The following is a 26,482-nucleotide window of genomic DNA, read 5'->3' as shown; positions in this document are numbered from 1 at the left end:
AGCTTTGTTTCTTTCGTTTATTTCATTATTATGTTATAAAGTACGCGAGCTGTAATCTAAGGCTAAGACAGGCACGTCACTGTTTGACCGCGCCTACTTCCGAGAAGGAGACGCAGCCCACATTAAAACAAGCAGAAACCCGAAATAACCTTTCAGAGCAGGACTGTTAGCGGTCATCATTGTTGGCGTTCAGACGTAAGGTATGGTGTCGTTTGTTTTAACCGTCCGTAACAACCGAAAAAACAAAAACAAAGCGTCGACCCCATAACAGTGCTATATTATTGTATTTATCCGTCGTTGCTGCTAAGTTAGCTAACAATTAGCTAGCTAACGCAGCCGAAGGCGATTTAACAGTTTATGGATTTTGACCAAATTGCAGACATTCAGATGGAATCAGCATTTTTTTTTATCTTTCAGTGACATCTTCTTAACCCCCTGTAAGCTAAATTACGCGATTATTAATGTGCTGTGTTACCACTCACGGTATCTTTGGCTCCAGGAAGACCGAGAGTAGCATACGTGACCTGCGAGAATTCACGGCCATTTTTTTTTTTACCCGTACCTACCTGTCATTTAGTTTAACACATGTTGATCGGCCAGCCGAAGCTATCGTGGCCTTCAAGTTGTATAATATGGAAAGACTTTAGGTTTGTTTTCTGCCGCGACAAAGGGAGAGGGGAGGCAGTATTTTCAAATATTTCATTTTTAAAACCTAAACTTGGTTACTGTTAAGGTTTTGGTTTAGCGAAATATATAAACATTACCGAAGACCGAATGTTTGCACCTGCTACCTTCCGCTAGTTAATGTGTTAGCAGTGACAGACCTGATTCAATGGAGAGCCTTGTTAGTACCAGCTATCATGACCAAGTAATATCTCTGATTGTCTTTCTTGTGTTTGCCTTTGTTTTGTACCAGAAAGGGCTCTTGGTTTTAGTTAACCTGTCAGATCTGTCATGGGTATTACTGCATTCCTTCTGCTGAGCAGTCTTGTCTTTCTGGCATTTACTGCTCAAGGTGAGTGCAGTCCGGATTAGCTTGAGACACGGTAAACACAGCATGGTGTTTTTCTTGGGTTACCCTGTTCTTAAAATTATGTTCTCTCTTTTTTGTCTGTATGTTTTTTCTTTTTTTCTTTTCCCAAGTACAGCTCAAAACTGTCCCAGACCTCCTAAAGGAGAAAATATGGATTTAAAGGGCAATGACATTCTTCTAACTAGTTTTCCAGATGGGACCACAGTTACTTTTGCCTGTAACACTGGATATGAGTCTGCAGGAGGGTCCCCACGTATTACTTGTACTGCTGGAAGTTGGAGCTCTCTGGGGTTGAAATGCCAACGTGAATATTAAAACTTGATTTGATATTCAAATTCCTTATTGCAGCTGCATTTCACAGCCAGTTTAAGCACATAAACATGTTACATAAATAGTAGACTATATTTGTTGAGATTACACATAATGTTATAAAAACAAGTTCCAATATAACCTTCTTTTTCTTGTTTCAGGGAAGAACTGTGGCCCTGTGGGGGAAGTTGAAAATGGACAGATTGAATATCGTCCTGGGTCTGAATTTGGTGATAAAGCAGTGCTCATTTGTAACCCCGGGTTAGTAATCAGAATCAGAATACTTTATTGATCCCTGGGGGAAATTATTTTTTGTTACAGTGCTCCATTATAAACCAACATTAAGACAAGACAGACAATACACTAACTAAGAATAGTACAATATATATATATATATATATATATATATATATATATATATATATATATATATATATATATATATATATATATATATATATATACACATACATACATACATACATACATACATACATACATACATACATACATACATACATAAGTCACTCATAAATAAATAGCTGAACAAGAAACATGTGTAGCTGTAGCAGCAAACAGTGTGTTAAGTGGATGAGTTGTACAGGGAGATGGCCACAGGCAGGAAAGATTTCCTGTGTCGTTCAGTGGTGCTTTTCGGTAATCTCAGTCTCTCACTGAACGTGCTCCTGTGACTGACCAGCATGTCATGGAGTGGGTGGGAGGTGTTATCCAACATTGTCTTTATCTTGGACAGCATCCGCCTCTCCGACACCACCTTGAGGGAGTCCAGCTCCATCCCCACAACATTGCTGGCCTTACGGATTAGTTTATTGAGTCTGTTGGCATCTGCGACCCTCAGCCTGCTCCCAAATGCTCCCAAAATACAATGCTAGCTCTAATAAACAGTGTTTAGATAATTAGTTTTTAGATTGAATTTAGTAGTAGCATATTAAATCACTAAAATGTTGCAATTCCATGTCTTAAAAAAACAAAAACTTGCTGTTCTGTGTCATGTGAAATCAAATCTCTAAACTAACCTTTTCCCCTCGAATCAGTCATATGCCAGTTGGTGGAGGAGAACTCACTTGTGGAAGCCAAGGGTGGACGGGCAGGTTGCCTGTTTGTGAAGGTTGGTTGTCTTGTCGTAACACAAGTCACACCCCTGATTAAAAGCTCACTGTTTGTTTTCATTCTGATAGATTTGTATTTTTATTTTCCAGTGACACAATGTGAATCACCACCTGTTGTACAGGATGGCACTTTCACTCCAATTAAAGAACTCTATGACTATAAAGACGTTATAGTGTACACCTGTAAAAGCGGCTATACACGTAATGGATCAAGACAGTTGGATTGTTCGGATGATGGAACATTCAAGCCTGAGCCTCCAAAATGTATCAGTAAGTGTTTTGAATTTTTTTTCAATAATTTGTTTTGTTTTTCTTGTGTAGTATAAATTAGGTTAATACATATTATGGAAAGATCATTTTTGACAACTGCACTAATGTCTTTCTTTCCCTGTAGAGGTTGAATGTGGGGAACCAGAGATTTCGTTTGGACAGTGGAGTAGCGGTGCTCGGCCTCCATATGGATACTTGTCTACAGTCACATTACAGTGTAACACTGGATACAAAATGATTGGATCCGCGACTGTGATGTGTGAGCTAAATAGTCAGTGGTCACCTGCACTTCCTCAGTGTATTCGTAAGTCAAAAATTAAAATATCTATTTGCATGTACTGAGTTCAATCGGATCATCTCTTTGCTCTAAGTGCAACTTCACCCGCAATTCTGAGCATAACTCCTCCTAATGATCATTTTTGATAAATGCTGAATGGCAGTTTACCTCTCCTATGAGGTTTCTTTTGAATCTCGTCATATGCTAGCAAAACATGTTGGTTGCAAGGTGTTATAATTCAAGCTTTTAGTTACCTGCTCAAAGCTGGAGCTTGCTGACTTGTGCTGTCTTTCTTTTCCTCATTCATTCAATGCATGGATTTTGGCAGCTAACTCTTGATTTCTTGCATTATTATATTTCAATAATGTAAAGAAAATATCCAGTTACATGATTAAATTAAAGCATTTACGAAAGATTATTCTTTCCATTTCAGATCATTGCTCAGCATTTTTTAAAAGAAATAATCAGTAACATACATAAAGCTAATATTATGCATGAACTGTTCCTGTTGGGAAAATTTTATTCAACTTTTCCAGTTTGTAACTGATACCCTGGCTTTGGGTAATGACCACATGATTTACTAGGGATGCACTGATCTGATTTGTGGATATTGGTTCAATTGGCATCTAGTGGCAGAACTATTATAGCATGAAGGATGATCACCTAATCAAAGCCACAGCAGTTTAGAGGCATATCATGCCAGCTTCACCAATTGCTTTTCTTTGTATGCTTTCAAAGTGCAAAGTTGCTGAAAGTGAACTGAGAAGATCGGACTGTTTTGCTCGATTGTTTTTACGCTCTGTTTGGTATCATATGAATTAAGAGCCAGAGGGACATTGGTTTGGTTTGACACACACAAAAAAAAAAAGATTGAGATATATATTGAACCGTTCAATACAGTGCTTTCGGTTCGGTACGCATATGTATCGAACAATACAAAATATTAAATTTATTTTATCAACTTTCCTTCTGACGGTGCTGTCTGTGTTGAGCGCTCAGTGGATCTGCGCTCGACAGTAGTTGCAGGAGGTGAGCTGGCTTCAAACAAATGATGAAAGCACAGAGATGTGGTGCAGAATGTGCCGTGAAAATTTAGTAAATGACAAATTAAAAAGGCATGAACATTTTTTTTGTATCGAAAAAATATCGAACCGCGACACCAAAGTATCGAACCGAACCGTGAATTTTGTGTATCGTTGCACCCCTAATACCTATCTCACCAAATACCTAGAGTTACTCTGTATCAGATCTCAACTGGTAAAAGCATGATGAGTGCTCCCTCTATTAAGTGTGTCCAATACTAGCTTTGAATTAAAAAGTAGGGTTGGATTTAAAAAAAAAAAAAAAAGATTTTCCCTTTTCAAAATAATTTAAGTTTGAATAATGTGATATCTATTCACTGAATCAATTTTTAAATATAAATTTATTTTTTCAGAAATGCCAGAATCTCAGGTTAAAGCTCACAAAATTATTTCAACAACTGACAAACAGTTAAAACAACAAATGAGGGCAGGTAAAACTTAACTCAACCAGCAGCAAAAGAAGATCCAAACGACGTTTCATGTTTGAAAAACATCATCATGAATTCTCTCTTACTTTTGCTGTTTTGCTTCCACCATGATAAAAATCACACTTACTGCACAGCTCTCTCTCCTTGTGTACTTTAAGACCAGTTTCCCATCAAAAATCTGTTTTCTCCAGTTTTTTGCTGGCTTATTACGCACTTGTCTACTGTTGTGTACAGTGCTGCTGGCCGCTGTCTTTTGTTTTTCAAAAATTACCTCCAACAAGAGAGCCTAATTTCTGTTCTTCAATACTGACGAAATGTAAACTTTTACAAATGATGCCAAATCGTAAAACACGTACCAGTATTTTTAATAAAACCTCTGTAACTTTGCTCTGCTTCAATTCAGCAGCATCAGGTAATGTTAATCTGCTGATTCATGGTTTTCTTCCATTTTTGATCTACTGCAGAATATTTTTAAGGAGGTTATCTGCTATGAAGTGCAAGGCCAGGAAAATCTCCTTCATATTTTTGTGTTTTATCCTCTGTTACTTTAACACAAAGGCATCTGCTTTGATGCTTACACCTCTGATGAAATCTCATAAGTGTCAGTTTTGTTTTTATACAGAGATATAAAAGTATGGATATGTACTGATAAATGATCAGAATTATAATATATTTGTTACTGAGTCAAAATTTAATCGAATCAAATTGAATCAGAATCAAAGCAGTTATAATAAATTGAAATCGATACCCAACCCTATTTAAAAAGCTGTATTTGTCCCTTTGGGGATAACACCAGGAACCATTCTTATCTATAAGGGAACATCCGGTTCAGGTTAAACATTGCTTTCGTAATTTTGTGAAATAAAATCTGCCCAATAAATATTATTGATATATGATTCTTAATCCATATTCTCTTTACATTTATGGCTGTAATTATAATAAATGGCATATCAGTTTATCTGATGTGTTTGAGAGGCCAAACAGGGAAAGCATTGATTTCATTGGAACTTTTAACTCACTTAGAAGAAAAACTATTCCTAACCTAGAAACAAAAGGTCTTGTCATGTCAAGTTTGAAATATCTATAAAGCTGCGGTTGCTTGCATGTTTCCATTGTGTTGTTTTAGCTACCTAGCTGTCCTCCTAGAACATCAGCACACTGCTGCTGTTGTAAACAACCCAGACTTAAACTGAGTGATCTTTGTCAATTGTTAGGCTATTGCTAAACTGTAGTTTGCCAAACTACAGCCAAAACTGTAGTTTGGCTATAGATTGGCTTGTTGTCGCAGATATGCAATCAAAATTTATTCCAGGCTTTTGAGTGAGGATCAGACCAATGTCCTATCCTTTCCAATCAAATAGTTGCATCTCTAGTTGGGATTTTACACATCCCTGCTGACTTACTTTTTGTTCCTGCAGCAAAACCCGCAACAACTACCACTACTACCACTACAACCACTACGACCATAACCACTACTAACCCTTCTACCCCAAAGAAACCAACAGGTACAGTTCATTTTAAAGCTCATAAAGATCTCAATATCCAGCTTTCCTCCCTTTTAGCAAGGTTGTGCATTTTTCCCAAAGAGCGCATGAAGTTCTGGGACTACTATTGCCCACCCCTGCTTTATATGTTGCCACAGCAGATCATAATCCTCTACAGTGGCTTGCAAAAGTATTCAGCCCCCTTGAACTTTTCCACATTTTGTCACATTATAGCCACAAACATGAATCTATTTTATTGGAATTCCACATGAAAGACCAATACAAAGTGGTGTACACGTGAGAAGTGGAACGAAAATCATACATGATTCCAAACATTTTTTTTACAAATAAATAACTGCAAAGTGGGGTGTGCGTAATTAATCAGCCCCCTGAGTCAATACTTTGTGGAACCACCTTTTGCTGCAATTACACCTGCCAGTCTTTTAGGTTATGTCTCTACCAGCTTTGCACATCTACAGACTGAAATCCTTGCCCATTCTTCTTTGCAAAACAGCTCAGTCAGATTAGATGGACAGCGTTTGTGAACAGCAGTTTTCAGATCTTGCCACAGATTCTTGATTGGATTTAGATCTGGGACTTTGACTGGGCCATTCTAACACATGGATATATTTTGTTTTAAACCATTCCATTGTTGCCCTGGCTTTATGTTTAGGCTCGTTGTCCTGCTGGAAGGTGAACCTCCGCCCCAATCTCAAGTCTTTTGCAGACTCAAAGAGGTTTTCTTCCAAGATTACCCTGTATTTGGCTCCATCCATCTTCCCATCAGCTCTGACCAGCTTCCCTGTCCCTGCTGAAGAGAAGCACCCCCAGAGCATGATGCTGCCACCACCATATTTGACAGTGGGGATGTTCAAAGTGATGTGCAGTGTTAGTTTTCCGCCACACATAGCGTTTTGCATTTTGGCCAAAAAGTTCCATTTTGGTCTCATCTGACCAGAACACCTTCTTCCACATGTTTGCTGTGTCCCCCACATGGCTTGTGGCAAACTGCAAACGGGACTTGTGGTTTTCTGTTAACAATGGCTTTCTTCTTGCCACTCTGCCATAAAGTCCAACTTTGTGCAGTGCACGACTAATAGTTGTCCTATGGACAGATTCCCCCACCTGAGCTGTAGATCTCTGCAGCTCGTCCAAAGGCACCATGGGCCTCTTGGCTGCATTTCTGATCAGCGCTCTCCTTGTTCGGCCTGTGAGTTTAGGTGGACGGCCTTGTCTTGGCAGGTTTACAGTTGTGCCATACTCCTTCCATTTCTGAATGATCGCTTGAACAGTGCTCCGTGGGATGTTCAAGGCTTGGGAAATCTTTTTGTAGCCTAAGCCTGCTTTGAATTTCTCAATAACTTTATCCTTGACCTGTCTGGTGTGTTCTTTGGACTTCATGGTGTTGTTGCTCCCAATATTCTCTTAGACAACCTCTGAGGCCGTCACAGAGCAGCTGTATTTGTACTGACATTAGATTGCACACAGGTGCACTCTATTTAGTCATTAGCACTCATCAGGCAATGTCTATGGGCAACTGACTGCACTCAGACCAAAGGGGGCTGAATAATTACACACACCCCACTTTGCAGTTATTTATTTGTAAAAAAATGTTTGGAATCATGTATGATTTCCGTTGTGTCTGTGAAGGTTCTCAGTCATCCAGGTCATCGTAGTCAAAGGAGCTTGCAAAGAAAAGCGTCTGGACTTCTTTAAGTTGCATTGTTTTCCCTCCCACCAATCATTTCTATGTTCTCTTTCACTACACCTAGAAACCCTCTGTGGTCAGCATTTTTTTTTTTTTTTTTTTTTTTTTTTTTTTTTAAATTTATTTATTTATTTTTCCATCTGGCAGCTCTGTTTTCCACATCCTTTGACCAGGATGTCCTCTATCCCTTTTTGGTACAAACCATCTTAACTTCGCTTGCTTTATTTCCAAACCATTGAACCTAATCTGGTTCTCCTACATGCTTTATATAACTCTTGTTCCCCTGGTCACTCAAGAAAACTCTTAGCATCTTCAGCCACCGCATAATGTTGTTGTTTTTTTGTTTGTTTTTGTTCTACTGTCTCCAAACGTATAGCACAGCAGGTCATACTACCATCATAATGTGCCATTGCTTAAAAAAAACTAAATCGTAACATATATTTTTGGGTGTTACATGGTAACCGTTTGAAAGAGTGATCAAACTTGCCATACTAATAGGATTTTTTATTTTTCATGTAAATCTGATGACGTAGATTATTATGTTTATTTCTCAAACTTTGCAGCAGTTTCCATGTGCTCTAAATATCTTAACGTTGTTTGAACATGTCTTTTTTTTTTGGAAATATGTATAAACTGCTATATTTTCAACAGTTCCATCTGGAGAAGGATGTGAAGATCCCAAAAAGAGAAATGCTGAGGTGATTGTGAGCTCTCAACCTCCATATAGACATGGGGCTACGGTGACTCTCAGCTGCCCGTCTGGATACGAGCTAACCGGATCAGGTACCCAGACATGTGGAAAAGGTGGTCTGTGGTCACCAGGAATTCCAGAATGTGCACGTAAGTCAGATGTTAATAATAAATATTTTATGTGATTAGCTTTATCAGATAATACTCTACATGGTCAAAAAACTGGCTTCCTTTTTAAACTACATTGTTATTTTATTAAGTTAAAATAGATTAAAAAAAAAAAAACTTCAACTTTTTTTTGGTGTATATTTGTTCAATGTCAGTTTCATCATATACTGAAAGTAGATTTTTTTTTTTTTTTAATGTATTTTTTAAATTTCAAATAACAAATGGAAAGCATGCTTTTGATAAACCAGAAGCATGCAGTTCACAGGGATTGAAAGAGACTTTTCAGTGTACTCAGGGGTCAGTTGTATAAGTTTAGCAATTTTGCTGTCTCTTCCTTTGGTTTTCATTGGTGTTTGTCTTTTTTTTTTTCTTTTTTTTTTCCTTTGCTTCACCTCCAGTGGACAGTGGAAGTGGCAGTGGCAGTTCTAATCGTGTTCTTATTGGCGTTTTGGGTAAGTTTGAAATTTTGAACTTTTATAGTAGATCGTGAATGTACAAACATGAGCGTGAACCAAAAAGATTATGTTTATATTACAGCATGCTTATCATATTTTTATGATACACATTGAGAACATATGAGTAATTAGTATTTAAATGGCAGTATTTTAGTATAATATAGTATTTTTTTTTCTTTGATGTTATATTAAGGTTTGTTTTTTGTTTTTTGCCTTTCTTTTAATGACTGTACATTAAAAAAATTACAGTTGGTGATTGGGTCAACTTGTTGGTTACACTAATTATTTATATAATGTTATCAATACACAATGCTGGTAAACCATTAAGTCTAGGATGTCCTGCAGCCGCAGCACACCTCTGTCTGATGGAAAGTTAAACAAGCTGCAAATGTTTGTATAAAAAACGGATGATGGCTTTGTAAACCAGTGTAGTTCTGCACTAAAGTGATTTATAATAACTGTAGTTATGCCACACTAGTGACCTATTATCTTATTACCTGAGTTAACAACTATAGTATGTTCATAGTATGTTCTGCACAGTCCAAAGGGGATCACATTTCAGTAAAATTGAAAATAACAAGATTGCAGAAGAATGCAGTCTTTTTTTTTTCTTTTTTAAATTAACGAGAATTCTTTACCTTGGTTTATTTCATTGACTGTCTCCTCACTTGAAGACTATTTGACAAGTCTGATTTTGTTTTCCACCTTCTTTTGTTAAATACTACTCAGTTATTTGCCAGGATTATCTTTATCTAAAATTGTATCATCATTATAACAGTCTCCTATATTCTTGTGTCATTATTACCTTTGTGGCCTTATTGACATCTAATAGGTTTTCAGTCACTAAGCTTTTGCTTTTTTTTTTAAATGTTTCTTTGTTTTTTGTTTTTGTTAATTTTTCCCCTCTGCCCCATCAAAGTGGCCATCGTCATCGTTGGAGGCATTGTTGTTGTTTGTTGTGTGTTTTACCACAAAAACAGCAAAAAAAAGCGGTAAAGTTATGTTTTATTGAACTTTGCTGACTAACCCTTGAAATAGCTTTGTCCTTGTAATGGCTTTGTGTTGTTTGCTTCTCAGCTACTCATTAATTTTCCGGCTTTTCTTTCTATCCAAGCTTTCTATAATCTGAGTATTGCATGTTGAAACTTTGTACTTTTCGCAAGGCTTCCTGGATAATGTATTTCTCTACTACAGTGTTATTTTTCCTACACAGAGCTGTAGGGTTTAGCTCAGTCTCAAATGACCTATGCTGGTTTTAATCACATTTTTGATAATCACAATTAAATTAAAAAAAAAAAAACCCAGCCAATTTCAGCTGGTAGTAAAGCATGTAGTGTTTTAAAATGATGAATGAGGTGAGTAGTGGTTTAAATTGTGTTGTTACATACAACATTTTTCATATGTTGATGCTTGGCTATGTCCCTTTCTGAGGCAATGCGACTGCTGTGAATACCACGACAGAGATTTTGTTTCATTTGCATTAGCTTATGTACCATAGCTAATTCTTAGATTTCAGGGCTGTGAATATGGTCAAAAGAAATGCATCTAATTTTTTGGATTTTTAAAACTTTCTATTGTTTAAATTTACCTGTACAATGGGAAGTGTGTGCCATACCAGTGACATATTTCCAGAGAAGCGTTGTATGAAACTCGGTGGCTTTCCTGTTGTGGACTTCAAAGTCTTACACTTCGGTGTTGGACTTGACAAACTGAGGGTATCAGTGAGGTAGATTCGCATACATATAATACAATCTATAGTGGAGGATAGAACTTGCTGTGTTCAAATATTCATCGTGGATTGGGGTGCTAGAGTTAAATTTGCTTTTAGGATCAGTAATGTCTGCGATAAACTGGTAAAACGGTGGAGGTTGTTATTCAGTGATATTTATTTATTTTATTTTTTTAAATGTGACAAGGGAGCATTTGGTGGCGGTATAATCGTTTCTTCCTGCAGAATCTTATCACTATTTGTATTTATAAGAGAAATATAAACAGCCCAAATAGTATGTAGGCATTGTTTACAAAGTATATTGTAATCTCTTTAGTCGCATGAAGGATTTAATTACGTTTTGGAACATTGATATTAATTTGCTATTTATTTTAGCTTTGATTGGAGTCTTAAAAAAAAAAAGCCAAATATGCTGTTATTGATGAAGTTTTATTGACCTGTTTGTTTCTGCTAACAGGAATGAACAGGTAATATTTTGTATCTCATCAAACAAATTTGGCTGTTTTGACTATAAGAGGTGAAAGAGTAGCTGCTGGCACGGGTGCTGCTTGTGTGGGGTGGTCCTTGTGGATGAGTGGTATGTAGGCATGTGGTGGTTTCTGTGGACTTCTTCATTCCATGTAGCTTTCTGTTTGCTTTGTTGTGTATTATCAATAATGTTGACCAGTCATTACTGGATTACAGCACTCGAAGAGGCAATACTGACAAAGATGCTACAAATGTTGGAGAGGAAGTACTGTAGCATTCTCGGTAAGATGATGGATCTTGAAGAACACTTGAGCTAATTTATGTAAAACAAACAAATAATAAGATTAATGTGATAATGTAGATATACATTGTCATATAATTTCACTCATGTCCATAATGTATGTTCAGTGATGGTCTTTTTTCTTTTTCTACCTTGGCTGAACTTGTGAAACAACTGTTTCAGTACTCAAACATTTTTTTCCTTTCTCTACAGGTTTGCAGGGGGTTTTAGACTTTTCCAAAAAGTATATAATTACAATTATTTATTTACTTTATTTTTTTTTCAGTAAGCATGGCAGCCTGGCTACTCCACGACTGCTGTCTATAAAAACAGCTTCCTAAGAAGAATGCCAAAGGACCAGTCTTGAATGTACAGGCCCTCCGTGTGCACGCATTTGCCTGAAGTTTCTGAGCAACTCTCTTAAAATTGGTTTCCAAAGACCGAGAAACATCTTTGGATTGGGACATGTTATGCTTCAAGTGGCTTGTCTCATGACTTTCTGTATTCTGATCATTAGGAAGAAACGTATAAATATTTATCAGAAAAGCTTAAATTCTATGTTTAATTTATCTGTTGCACTGTAGTAAAGGAACACCACTTGACCATTGTAGTTCATTTAAACAGATGGTGTAAAATAAGCAAAATTAGCACATTGTCTGTTTGGTTGTCATATGGCTTAACTGAAGTTTAGCCAAAATAATTAGATACCATGTAACTACTCATTTGGATCAAATAAATTTGTTGGAACAGTTTGGTGTGTATATAGGACTGCTGGTTGATGAACCAGTCCTGTACTTACGACTTGCAGAAAGAAAGGGGGGGGGGGAAAAGAAGTTGGATCTGTAAAATGGCCCCAAACCTAAATGTAAGGCATCATTAATTGTTTTAGCTTGTGCTTCATTTAAATAGTTGTGAATTTCGTAAATGTGACCCCAGTTATTGGGTGTAAAAACTTCCTGCAGTGTTTGGCCTCTAATAATGTCACCACCTTGTTTTGTTTTTTTTGAATTTGCCAAAATGAGTTTAAAGTCTCTTAATGTATGCTCAATCATCCAGGAAAGGAAATCCCAAAAAGTTGATTCTGTTCATCTGAAGACGTCACTTGGATGAGTGATGAAACGTTTCTCCCACTGGAAATGCTACGATGAACAGAATCAACTCTTTGGGATTGAGTTTCAAGGTTTCATTGACAAGGGGGAGAAAAAAAACCTTAAACTTGGATTTCATGTCTTTTAAACGTCTTTGTGGATATCAGCCTGTCACTGCATCAGTTTTTTGTTTTTGTTAATGATCTTTTGACTACTCACTGTTCAGGACATGAAGATAAATATTTTGAGTATTAGCACACTTGCCTTGCTTAATATTTATTTATTCAAATGAAATCTTTTTTTTCCTTTTTAAGTAGATTTAAATTGTTTTCTTTGGGACAAAATTTTATATTAATAAAATGAATGAAGACAACTGTGTGCCAAGCTCCTCTTGATAATGTGCATATATGTACACAAGCTTTTACAGATTTATAATTGGATTAATAAATTCCAAATAAAATGAGTAAATTATTGTTGCTACTCAACCGTTATAAAAAAAACGTATTGGTTCACCACTGATTTCTTCATATTATGCTAGGAAGTTTTGATTTTGTTTTTATAAATATATCTAAACAGTCAAGGATACATGGAAAATACAGTATGTATTCAGTCTTTTCTTTTGGAAGCGCTTTTATTACATGGTGGAACATAATGTGATGGTACTTTTCTGAGTTCAAAATCTCATCAATTTTCACACCACTCAATGAAATGTGTCCCCAAATTATGATGAAGCCTCTACCCTGTTTTACAAATGACTTGCATACACTCACTGACCACCTCCATACACATCGATAACAATATGTACCAAAAATCCAAGTTGCATCGATCACTGTATTAGACCTTTGTTAGTGATTTTCAGTTGAGTTCTTGTGTAATTTAGTGTTCCTCACACTCCCTTAAGAATGGCTTCCTGACTGCCACCATTCCACTGAGACGATGACTCGTCAATGAACAGTAGAGGAATCAACTGAAGGGCCAGATGTATCTCTCAGGTCCCGTGTCAGCTCTTTGCTGATTTTTTATTATTATTATTTTTTTAATAACATGACTTCCAGAGGCCTGACACTTTTTCGTCCTCCGATTCTCCAGTTTCTTCAGTTGTTTAAGGGCATATTGAAATGCCAAGTGTCCGACTAATCGCTCTTTGGGGATCACTTTGTTGATGCAGGAATTATATTTTTCACCTGTCAAACTGTGTTAGCCTTGGTATGTTCCATAGATAAAACTGCAATGTGAACTTTTTTTTTTTCCTGTGACAGGCTGCCTATTGAAAGAATAACACAAATTCTGTCTTATGTGTACTTACAACACTGGTTTATGATGTCTTCAGTTTCACCTTAAGGTGCCTCTGTTATGATTTGGATAATACGTCAGTTTTAAGTTGTTTTCACAAATGAAAAAAAAAAATGATCAGGTGCATGGACTGTACAGAAAATGGTTGAAGACAAAAAAAAGTAAAATAAAAAATATAACATCACCCAAACAGCTGAATGAAACTTTTGAAAGACCTTCAAAGAGTCTGGAGAGTTATTTCTCAAAACAACTTTTAAAAATTATAAGAATGTCTGGCTGCTTGAAATTTTAAAGAAATAATGTTTGGCTCAAGACTTTTGCACAGTACTGTATAGGTGTGCATATGCCAGCTAGAATCACTCTAGAGTAGTGGTGGGTGGATCGATCCAAATATCCACTGTATCGATACCAAGTCGGCATCGGTCTTGGATCGATGCTAGCCTGGTGAGATCAATTCTTTACTTTAAGTTCCGCTCGTGTTTGCAATGCTGTGCTTTTGGCAAAGACGAAACAGCCAGGTCGCTGGACTTGCTGCTCCTGCGTCAGCACAGAGCAGGCGCGCTTTGCTCCCTCTCCCCCCTCTTGTGTTTAGATGTTGCGCCGTCTCGTCATGTAACTTAGACGCTTTGGGGGTTGTTAAGTTGTTTACATATTATTTTCACCAGTTGTTTTGTTGTTGAGAATTTTAATTGTAATTTTTGTATTATAGTTTCTTAACAGTACTACTACTGTTTTTAATTTGTTTACTGGTTTGCATACACTTTTTATTTAAGAGTTTTCTACAAAAAAAATTGATAATAAAGCATTTTCTATTTAATTATAAATGTCCTAATTATGTCCTGGGTTTTAACTATTTAACAATAAAAAAAAGAAACATCACAAAAAACTGTTAAAGTCATGAAAATTAATTGAGATTTAGCAATTCAATGATGCAGCCACATTTTTTATGGAAAAGTATCGGTATCGGCGATACTGACCCTTGTTTACTTGGTATTGGATCGATACCAAAATATGCAGTATTGCACACCACTACTCTAGAGTTCCAATGTTGTACCTTAGTATTTTAAAAGACTAAAATCTTAGTGTGGTCATTCTGAGAAACAAATTTTAAGTGGGAACACGATAACAGGACAATGATGAGGCACAGCTACAGACTGCAAGAAAAATGTCGAAAAGAAGCTTTCAGCTGTTATTCTGTCATGAGAATATAATCCTGCTTAGCTGTTGTGGAAACATCTTGACAATAAGGTATGTAAGAAGTGCCCATTAAAAAATTCCAACTTGTGGCTCCTTGCTTCAAGTTGTGAAATTTCTCATCAATAAATACCACAGCGTTGTTGTCTCAAAGCAAAACCATTTCTGGTTTGAACCTCCTGCTTATCTAATACTTTTTTTGTGTGAGGCTTTTAATGTTCTCCAATGTTGCAACATCCCACCGTGCTGACATTCTTTTGGTGTTTCCAAAGAAACTGTAAATGTGAATGGTTAGTCAGGTGGTGCAATAGTGAACTATCCAGGTTGCACACTCCCTCTCGTTTCTCTGTGACTAAACTGGATAAGCAGTTAAGAAAGTGGGTGGATGGAAGTTAAAGGTTTCATTCAAAATCTGGGATCTTCTGGGTGACCCAAAACTTTTGAGTTGTATACCCCGAAAGACTCTTAAAAAAAAATAAAATAAAATAAACATATCAATGTCTATAGATTCTACAAAGGCCATTTAAAAAAAAAACCCAAAAAGCGGACCACTTCGTTGCAAAATCCTCCTCAAGGTAAGATGAGATCTGTCCTTCACTGTAACCGATTTCAAATGGTGCTAGAAACAGAAGCAGACTCTGAACACCGAAAGAAATCGGTCAACCTTGGAAAGAGGACAAAAAGCAGAAGCTGGCAAACGTCAGTGTAGACCAGAAGTTTGTAGTTCTGCGAGTGGTACTCCATCTTCCAGTGGTGACATTTCCATGTTGTACCTTTATCACCGGGCACTTCTTTTGACACCTCACAGCTGGTCATTGAAACTTACTTCCCGCCCCAAGAACACTGATTTCAAATGGTGCTAGATAGATGACAATACTCTAAGCCACCATCTGAAACCAGCTTCCAAAGGGGGAACCTCTGATGAAAGGCCGTCTTCTTTGGTGTAAAATTCAGCAGAATCTAGAACAGCCAGAAACATAAATTCAGTTTTAGTAGAAAACAGTGGAAAATAATAATTTAACATGGAAAAAGTTTACCAACAGATGTTTTTTCTTTTCACTATGAATTGGATTTAATATGAGCAAGCACTATGCACAACTTTGATAAAGTGGATGCGAGGAATATTTCACTAGAGCTGAAATGAAAAGATGAATGAAAGAACAAAGAAGCGGCACTGAGGCTGCATCTGATACACACATAGCTTCATATCTGCGTGTTCTGTAATTAACACGGAGCATAGGACAGATACGCCAGATGTGAAGTTCTCGCTGATATGGGAGTAAGTTGGGAGACAGCCTAGATTTAGAAGTCTGCAACAATATTCTTATATTGCATTAAAAATTGTCATAAAGTTCAGACAAACTGGGATACTCAACACATCCTTTTAAGATGACTTATTTTCACTGACACTGGATTAATTACTCTAAGATGACATATTTTCATCTGGTACCTAAAATGTTATTTAATATAGAAACAGGAGTCACACTCAGGAGGCAATGCTCACAGAACAGTTGGTAGCTCTGTGAATATAATGCTCTGTTCGCAGAAGCGAATTATACATTAACTAAACACCCACAAGAAAATGACACAACATCCATGGCATTTAATCACAAAAGAGTCGCACACTGGATGTGGGAAAGTCGACTTCAGCAAGATCACGCTGAAAGGAGCATTCAGAGGCTGTGTCATGTTAAGTCTTGGATTTAGAGGCTTTAACTTTTGTAAATAGAACAGTTCATTTTTAAAACAATGCTACGTCGGTGTCTCATGCTAATTCATGCCAGTGAAACAGTAAAAGGCACCGTCTCATATCTTGTTTCTAAATGGAAGAAGATGACAGTCCAAGGCAAGCTGAGGGACGTTAAGCGTGATCAACTATATGATGGTTTTGCTCGGGTTTGTACACACAAAGTAAGTTCGATTTGCTGACCTTGTTCAGAAATCGGAGAGAAGGGAAGCAGATAAAGAGAGAGAGATGAAATGAAAAGCACTGAGAAAGCACCAGAACACCTCTCCGTCTCAATCTATTTCTCTCTAACACGCCCACGCGGCTGATCTGCTACTTGATCCAAGCTTCGTGGATGTGTGATGGGCCAAAAAAGAACAGATACACAGAAAATCCTGCCACTGTACTGTATGTCTTTAACATACGGGCTCACCTGCAGCTCTATGCAAACAGACCTTGACAAATCCTCTTCTCTCGGTTGCTCAAAAGAATAGAGAGGATGATTGTATGCTGCTCTCCAGCCACTAAAAGAGAAAAGCAGGGAAGTAGCAGTCAATCGCAGACAATGCGAGCTGTGACGCAGAAACACGGCTATGAGACACTGGGAGGGTGGGGCAGCGACAGGTAGTGGCCAGTTCACCGACTTTGTGCCTCAACAAAGTACATAACCACCCAATCCTTTCTACGATCCTTGTTCTTTTTCTATTTTTGCTCTCTGCATGCAAATGAAATGGATTTTGCTTTAAAACTGCGAAAACACTCTCTGCCCTAATTCCTCCATCTTTACAAAGACAACTCCCACAAATACTACTTAGTCTTTAAACTGATTAAAGACCAAATCAGGGAGCCCTAGCATGAGCCTCAAAATATCAACTTTGATTTTCACAATGGGAGGAAGGACAAAATCCCCACGGCATTTACGAGCCCTTATCAGGCTTCAGACTGACCAAGCAAAACCATTTTGTTTGTTTGTTGCGGTTGGTTGTGTGTGAGGAAGAACACGGCTATGTGTGCGAGTGTGTTTGCGTGGTAGCCACAGTGACGGCTCTGATCAGAGGGCCTGTCTGTCTGTAGGTGTCTGGTTCCTTCCCCTGGCTGCCTCGACCCAACCCTGTGAGCTTTCTTTTTCGGGTTGTTTGTTGCTTGTGTGCCACTGGACCTGTTGTGTAATGCTTATAAAAGATTTAAAGGGACAGGAGGCCTTCAGAGAGCAGTTATCGACAGATTCACAGTGGAACTGTGAAGCACCTCGCGAATAACGACGATAAATACCAGTCCTTACTTCTCTGGGATTAAAATGCTGGGAGAAAACTGCAGTGAAACATGCATGATAAGTAACATTATTGCTTAGAGCTGTACTTGTCAAAACAAGTATGATCGGTCAATTTTATGCAGTGAACAAATACACGGTATTTTTTGTATCTGACAGTGCTACATTATGCCTTGTGTGGATGGACAGGGGGCACGACACACCACGACCCTTCTCAATATTTTTAACATAGCTGGAACTGAACCTTTAGTGGTGATGCTAGAAATCATGTTCTTCATAATCATCTTTACAAGGGGAACATTTTTAAAAAGCCGTGAGAGTAAAAAGCTTTTTACAGCATCAGCAGGTTTAGAATAGAGAGCGAGGCACAGACGCGACACTGACTCCAGAGGCAGGAGCTGCAATGCAGACCACTGAACAGCCACACGCGCTCTTGCATCACTTCAGAAATGTAGCATAGTGTGGACACTGGACTTCCAGCACAAAGGACCAGAAAACCGCTTTCCTCTGAGGATTTATATAATTGCTGAAGTTGCCATCTGCAGCATATAAGTACTCAGGTATCTGAGCGCCAGGGAGAGCGCTATGCACAAAATACTGATCAGCTCAGTCCATAGTAAACGACAAGGCCTCGTTTAACATTTTATTTCACAGGTCCTACAGTTTCCTTTGATTTTCAAGAAAGTAAAATATATGTCATTCTAAATGAGCAAGGTCCTGTAAGTGAATATGTAATGTGGTTTGAATACCTGAGGAAAAAAAAAAGACATAATTCCTTTGATGTACCTCTAGTTCATAAATTCTAATTAAATCTGGTACAGCCTAGAGACTCTGTGCAAAGCACCTCGGAGGCAAAAATACGAAAACATATCTAGAAGCAAGGATAAGGAGAACACAGAATAAATATAACAGCTATCAAATAAACATATTTAAATGGACCTCTGTCGTTTCACACGTTAATAATGTTCATGCCTTAACAAAAGATATGAAAAGAATATTAATTTATATGAAATGAAATGAGAAACTTCTATGGATCCCAGTACCTTTTAATAAATGTGTACATGTTATAAGTTTTTAAAGATCTGAAATTCATATAACCTGTAAAACACGGTGCAAACAAGGCCCATAAGAGACAGGGACAGTCAGAAATGTCATTACTGTTTTGATCGTTACGTAACAAAAGAACTACTTGTAAAAACGCAGCTTTAAACAACTGATTTATCAACTGCCACTTTCCTAACTCTTTGGAACAATACAAAATCATATAAACATATAAGCTAAGGTTGTATCCATGGAAAAGTGTTTCTGCAACAGCAAAACAAAACAAAACAAAAAAAAAAAAGAGCCCTCCCCAATCAGTTAGGTATTGAACTCCAGCTACTTGCTTGCTAAAAACCAATAAAGTACTGCTGTGAAGCTCGTGGAGCCAGGGGAGCTCCTCCCATCCAATGAGAATTCAGCTTTGGCACGATGGCCTGTGATGCAGCAGCTTTAGGAAGTCCACTGCATGTGAACTGGAGAGAAGCCAAGGCAGAGTCACCAAGAGAACAAGGTAAACAACTTCCCTCTCGTCTCATCTATCCTTCTTTTATCAGTGTCTCTCTCTCTCTCTCTGAACCTGAGCCATGACATTTAGCTCTTTCCGCCTGTCCCTTTCTCCGAGAACAGGAGACGGATAAACAGACGGACAGAAATGGAGAGATACGAGCTGTGCACTGATTAAAGAGAAGTCCAGCCCATAAATGACTGCGTCATCATCCCGATCTCTCCTAACTACGCAGAAACAAATGTGTCCTGGGAAGGGTTTTGCCAGATCCCAGTAGCCCTTGAGGGTAAAAAAACAAAACAAATCACATGATAAAAGTGCCACTAGCCACATGCTGTTATCTGATACAGCTGGATCCTCAACAGTCTCTGCCATCACACATACATACATCTCTTCCTGGATGCTCACTCTTTGCTTCAGCTTCATCGTAAGCTAACCACAAAAAGTAGGCCTACAGTCAACAATGTGAATATGCGTATACGTACACATGTACTTCATATGCGTGGTGACAAAACAATAAAAAATAATGTCATTTGTGTGCCTAAATTTAACAACAAACTTATTCTGCAATTTCATTTCATTTTCTATGCTGTCCACGTTGCTGCATCTGTACACACAAGTAAATGCTGGTGTATTACACATGTAATACTCTGTTTCATAATAGGTCAGACAGCGCCACGCAACCACTATATTCACCTATTTCCACTAATGTAGCCATCCGGATTTCTTGAGGTGATGTTGACAAAAAGAAGAAGAAGGAAAAAAGAAGCGTTGTTCGAATGCCTCGATAATTCTCGGCAAAACATTCCTGACTGGGCTTCGGCGTGATATTAAGAACTCTCCAGAATATTCTTTTGTTAACCCTTTTGTCGCACCTCTGCCCACCCTACGCACACCTTACCCTGCTATCATAACAAGACCTAGTGAAACTATGTCACATCTTCAGCATCCATGTTGAAACTCCGGTATCAGCTCACAGGAACTACACAGCGCGCACACAAACACACACGCTCACACACACACACACAGAAAGCAGCGACAGGCAGAGCAGATCAAAACTACCAAGGAGGAAGAGGAAGAGGAGGAGAAAGGCGAGGTTATCCGAAACCACTGTGTTCACTCCAGGTGGAAACCGACTGACGATGACTCTGGGCTTCTGTTATCTCAGCTTCTGTTTCTCCCGACATGAAAAAGTGACGTAGCAACTAATCCAAAATCTCTCTCTCTTTCTCACTCTCTGGCTTGCACTCCCTCCCTCTCTGTATCTCCCTCTGCTTGGCTCTTAAAACACACGCACTCTTTATTTTCATCTTGTTGCAACAGCAGAACTGCCATTAGATTGCTACTTCGAGCTAACACATATACACAGAAACAGAATAGACCCCACACAAATGCATATGTACGTGCGCGTTCACGCACACACACGCACAGCTGTGCACACGCGCGCTTAGCCACGCAATTCCTCTTCCTGAGTGTGACGCAGCACTTAATTCTCTGTGCTTTTGTACCACTGTTGTGGCTACACAACGCAGCCTCTTGATCAAGCTGAGACAGAAACACACTTGCTAGGTGCCAGAGAAGGCAAGTGAGCATGAGCAGACTGCAGTTAAAGGGACCCTACCACCAAGGCTCCCTCTCCCCCACTCTGTGACGTTGCTGTGTCCCCATTTCCCCCTATGTCCCTTATAATTGGGTCTCTCTCATTCCGCTGCCCTTCTCTCTGGCACTCTCCTCTCTGCTCTCGGCTAGAGACACACTCTGGCTTCTCTGTCTGTGAGGCAGAACTGACTGAGCCTCCTCGATCACCTGACAAGCCACTGGTTTTAAAGGCACATCACCAGAGTGTGTATCTGTTGCATAAGCACTAAAATGGTCCTTTGGCTTTTTAAAGCTGTCTAAGGAAGAATCCGACTTATCTCTGAAACAAACAGGACCCTGTTTAACACTGTGTGGCTATGCTGTATGTACCTAATATGGTGATTTACTGTAGATTCATTGTACAGGTTGTAGAATGCATATGGTTCCGCATTCAGTCGCCAAGGTCCAGATTAGAGAAGGAAAAATATATGTAGTGCAAAGTGACTGACCATCACATCCTGACTCTGACACATCAAGACCGTGAATAGCCCTACAACATATACTTCCTCTTTCAGTGATCTCAACCTCAGCGCTGCCCTAAAGGACACACAGGGCACTGTGCTGTTAACCGTTTCATGTATATTGTGAAAAAGAATGTAAGCTTATAAGTGATTACACTTTAAAATATAAGATCTAAACATGGGTACTACGTTAGATGTCCTTAAAAGGACTGCGATTCCCGATTTATAAATAGTCTGCTTTGATTCAGTAAAACATTAGCTGAGTTTATTTTAAGAATTCGGGTTGCAGATTGTGTGATTGTTCACATACCTCGAACAGATGTTTCTTCATTTCTAATATAAATGAGACATTGGCACTGCAGGAGGATAAAAAGAGAAAGTTAAAAACAATAACCATTAAAATCATTCTGTTTACCTTATGAAACGACTCCAGACAATCTGTTAATATTCCATTAGACACGACACTTTACCTGAACTACAGTATGGTACCTTGTGAACACTACAACTGCTATTCCTACCGACTGCGGACGATACGACAAATTCACGCAATGGTCTGTGGAAAGAGATAAAAACAGACGGAGTATATTATTAGATACGAACTATAAATCTATATACAGACTAGGTGAATGTATTCACAGTGTCAATATACAAAATTAGTCTGAAGAAAGCTAAGCGTAACAAAAATGATATTTGAATCTATGCAAACAATACAGGAAGCAGCGTCCGGGCAGGGCGACAAGAGGAACAAGCCTGGTTCTGTCCCTTTTATGAGCTCATCTGTCCCTATTAGGTCTGTTCACATTTCAGAAGCATAAAGTGCCCTTTATAAACTAAACTGAAACAAAAGCTTTGTCTCAGCTACCGAAAGCCAAATAAAGTTTGCTTGTCATTTCACCACCACACCTATTTATATTAGAGATACACGGCAATGTTAACACTGAACTAGTGCTTTGATTAATAATTCATCATTTTTAAAAACACGGAGGAAAATGTTTAAGCCTAACATTATAACTGCAAGTTTGTACTCAAGTGCTGAAGTGGATGTCAACTATGTTTTGAGAATATTTTTTCTACTGCAGTCCGGTCACACTGATCTCCTAAACCTTTTAGTTTTACAGTGAGTTCAAAGGCTTCATTGAGCCTCTGAAGCACAAACTAAGCTCTCTATTTTTATGCCTTAAATTTTCCATTATTCTCCAGTTGCAAGTGTAGATTTCCAGCATTTCATGTGGCTGTAAATTTTCTTCCCTAAAGCACTTGTAGCTCGTGATGTCCTAATTCCCCACTGGAGCCCAAGAACACAGAGCCCACAGCTTCACCTTACAGGATTGAGAAAGAAGAGCATTGCTAAAAGAATCAGCTTTCACCCTCGAGCTATATGGGAAATGTAAGGGATCCGAGGGATCAAAGCATGTTTGCTCCGTGCAGACCGGTAGAAGTAGAGGGTATTGATCAGAGGATTGAGGTCTATCTGCTCCTCTAGGATGAAGATGTCCTGTGCATCTCTTGCAAAATAACTAGAAAAAGACTAAGAAGTATATTTTTCACGTTGAGCTTTACGCTATTAAGTGCAACACTTTATGTTAAGTTAACCTACTACTTTAAGATGCAGTATTTTTTTTACTTTAAGTTGCAGGTATTTCTAAACTTGGCCATCTACAAAACATAAACTTTCTAAAATTGAATAAAATGAAATAATTTCATTCATTTCCAATCTTTCTAGATATTCCAGCATTTTTGATAACTTGGGAAATGCTAAAGGGTCCAATCTGTAGCCCTCTAACAGGAACAGGAAGTTTTAGTGTGACAATGGTTGTGCTGACAGTTATATTATGTGACTTTAAGGGTACATGCTTTTAAAGTGTTGGTCCTTCCTGTCAGCTATTTATTCTCCTCATCCAGTGGGTAGTGTGTTAATTTTAGCCATGTCATCTATCAGCCATGCCTGTTCCACTTCCTAAACCTTAATCTCTCCCTTGGAAAGGTGCCCAGTCAGCTCCATTGATATTGTTTTCTGGCTGCAATGGGAACAAAGAATAAAAATCCTGAATGCAGCTGCGCATATTTTTGATCTCAGGCTAAAAAAGAAAAAGTCTAAAATCTATGTTGTCTTAAGTAAAACAAAACAGTTTTTACCTTTTATTACCTGGTTTCAAGTTGCCTCTCAGAAGTGTTAAGCATCAGTCGCTGTATCATGAAGAGACATCTGGCAGAGCTTTGCCATCGGAAGAAGCTCCTAAAAAACCATGTCAGATGGATAGATAAAAATATGATATGATCTAGAACAAAAATATTATTTAAAGGTCCATAGTTTTATATATCTAAAAACGATAAAGTAGGGTAACAAAAAGTAACATATTACATGTTAAAATGTGACATGTTGTTTGTAGGTATAATCACCAACTACTGGCCACACCCTTGACTTAACAACCTTCAAAAATATTGCAAATATCACACAGATACTTGACTTTTGGATAACATTTGATAAAAACAATGGACTACTGCTCTGTTCTGCCATTTGTTCTACAAAAAACTTGGCTGACCTGGTTTTCTGAGAAGTGTGCTGGTTCTCACCTTTCAAGGGAAGTTGAGCGTGTCTCTACTTTTGCTCTGTGAAAAGATAAACAGCAATATCAGCTGAGAGGTTAAGCATTTTTTATTTCTACGTTGAACTATGTCGTCTATTTTAACTACGTTAAATTCCAGAAACATTCCTATAGCATTTCAATCTCAACCCTGAAAATGGTCTCTTAATGTGCATTTGAAGACGTCAGCAACTCGAGTTGTTAAAAGGATTGCAGTCATTTGGAGGTTTCTAACATTACCAGGCACAAAAATGAATGAAAAATACATTCGTTACCCCTCATTTAGATGCGCAAGCTGCTGTTTCACCCTCAATCTGTAGTGTTGCATCAATGCTTCCCAATATCTGACTCATTCCAAGAACAGTGTTTAGAGAACTTTCTTGCTTCAGAACAAACTGTTCTGTAACCCTGCATAAATACGCCATCTTTTGGTGATCGAAGGTATTGCCCTCTGACGGTTTGTTTACATCAGGAATAAAAAGTGCGTATGACAGAAACCTCTGGATGGATGGAGCTGAGTCAAGGCACTGGAACAACAGGGCACACAATAAACATCAACAAACAACAAAAAATGAGCCTTTAGAAATAAATCGGGAGCAAGTTTTGAAATTAGTAACTCAAGGATGTAATTTTGCTCATGAACAGCGGAAGAAAATAAAAAACATCTTACATAATTTTAAGTTTTGTCATATTTTATTGTTTATTTTCTATTACTTTCAACATGACAGTTTAAACATGTTAAGAATAAATTGTGCTATATTAGCGTGACGCACTCTGACAGGTGCAATCATAACACAATTCAAAGTCAGTATATCACGCAAAGTGACTGGAGGAGTAGTAGCTTCTCTATGGTTTACCTATTATGAATTACAGTTTTCAAGGTAAACTAGTTTTACTCCGTGTTGTAACTTAATTTTAAACTTACTCAATCAAGACACTCATGCACATGACTACACGTCCTAAATTTCAATAATTTAAATTCTGCACCCGAAATGACAAACTAAAAGTCACAAACAAACACGTTATCAACATCTTTCTCGAAAACAAATTATTACGCAGTACCGCATGGATGCACGGACCACTCACTCCGGGGGTAAATTGAAGTGCGCAACATCCTCCTGCAGTAAGCATCCAGCACACCTTCCCACCCAACTCTGCCCCTCTCACTGTCTCCGAAGAAAATGAGCCACAAATGCGCACAGACATGTTTTATAAGGGAACAGTTTGTAACAAATACTTTTTCTCTTTTTTTTTCTAAATTATTTCCGGGTAACGTTGGGAAGCAACCCTGGAAACTGCGCACTGCACTATAATAATCATATCACGTTCATGCGTAATTTTTAATCGGCCTTTAATAAAACGAAACATAGCAACTGTTTTACGATTAGCTGTAGTTTTAAATAAGCAAAGCTCAACGCTAGTACAATTATATAACACAGAAAAAAAAAACAACCCCCCCCCCCCCCCCCCCCAAACAAACGAAGAACGTTAGTAAACATCACTAAAACAGCTCATCACCCAGAGTAGGGGCACTATAGCCTATATACATACAGATTATGTTACATGACTCATAGGAGCAGCCGGTAGATGTAAATAAACAGTTTCTTCCTGAAGATCTGATGATGAGGCTGCTTACCGACAGCGACTCTTTCGCAACCTCTCCGGTTCACTATAACTGCTTCTTCGTCGCTGATATAACCTCCCATCAACCTCTTGGTTAACATTGGCTCCAGAGTGGTCCCTTGCCCTAATGAAAACCCGTAGTCCATCGACATTTTCACAGCAACAGAATTCAACCACGCCCACTCGCACACACCCCCGTTTTCTGATTGGACGGGGCTCTGAAATACGTCGACAGGATCACGTGGTCTTGACGCATGTTTACAAACAGGCACGGGGCGGAAGTCGATACGGGCGAAGGGAGAAGAGTCCTTTCGGGAAACTTCCGGTTTAAATACGAAGTAAGAGGACATTGATATGTTGAATATATGATTAATAAGAATTTCCAAGCTCACGCAGCTGTTTATTCTGGAAAAATTGGCCTAATATGCGACGCAACGTTATCTCACTGCGTAGTAAAAACACTGCATCAACAGTGCTTTGAAAAACTCTCCAGCCATCCATTGTTTCTTAATGTTGTTTTTAAGGAGTTAGACTTTCTTGTATTTTT

General features: G+C 38.3%; 1 protein-coding gene and 1 long non-coding RNA gene across 11 annotated transcripts; one reads left to right on the top strand and one right to left on the bottom strand.

Annotated features, from left to right (window-relative positions):
• The first annotated feature begins 67 nt into the window (after positions 1–67).
• On the top strand, positions 68–13,072 carry LOC101477396 (membrane cofactor protein). Of its 5 annotated transcripts, XM_024806427.2 has the most exons (13): positions 68–200; positions 917–1,015; positions 1,149–1,337; positions 1,504–1,603; positions 2,398–2,471; positions 2,563–2,742; positions 2,867–3,046; positions 5,948–6,034; positions 8,373–8,561; positions 8,978–9,031; positions 9,954–10,026; positions 11,448–11,513; positions 11,798–13,072. In XM_024806427.2, the coding sequence occupies exons 2-12, from the start codon at positions 955–957 to the stop codon at positions 11,503–11,505; spliced, it is 1,245 nt and encodes a 414-aa protein (XP_024662195.2). In that variant the 5' UTR covers positions 68–200; positions 917–954; the 3' UTR covers positions 11,506–11,513; positions 11,798–13,072. The 5 variants fall into 5 exon arrangements, with proteins under 5 accessions (XP_024662195.2, XP_024662198.2, XP_024662197.2 ...); XM_024806430.2 differs by lacking the exon at positions 5,948–6,034; XM_024806429.2 differs by lacking the exon at positions 11,448–11,513.
• Positions 13,073–14,346: 1,274 nt separating this feature from the next.
• LOC111500405 (uncharacterized) lies at positions 14,347–26,077 on the bottom strand. 6 transcript variants are annotated; one of them, XR_013094906.1, is made up of 4 exons: positions 25,949–26,077; positions 24,302–24,337; positions 17,246–23,963; positions 14,347–16,046 (listed from the first exon to the last, which is right to left on the bottom strand). It is a non-coding gene; the product is annotated as an uncharacterized LOC111500405 (long non-coding RNA). The 6 variants fall into 6 exon arrangements; XR_003025205.2 differs by having other exon boundaries at positions 17,246–24,337; XR_002721084.3 differs by lacking the exon at positions 25,949–26,077 and having other exon boundaries at positions 17,246–17,336; positions 22,038–25,754.
• Positions 26,078–26,482: the final 405 nt, after the last annotated feature.

Source organism: Maylandia zebra, linkage group LG20 (assembly GCF_041146795.1).
Source record: "Maylandia zebra isolate NMK-2024a linkage group LG20, Mzebra_GT3a, whole genome shotgun sequence".
Taxonomy (NCBI): Eukaryota; Metazoa; Chordata; class Actinopteri; order Cichliformes; family Cichlidae; genus Maylandia; species Maylandia zebra.
Note: the sequence above shows the minus strand (reverse complement) of the source record. Positions and strands in the feature narration are given on the sequence as shown.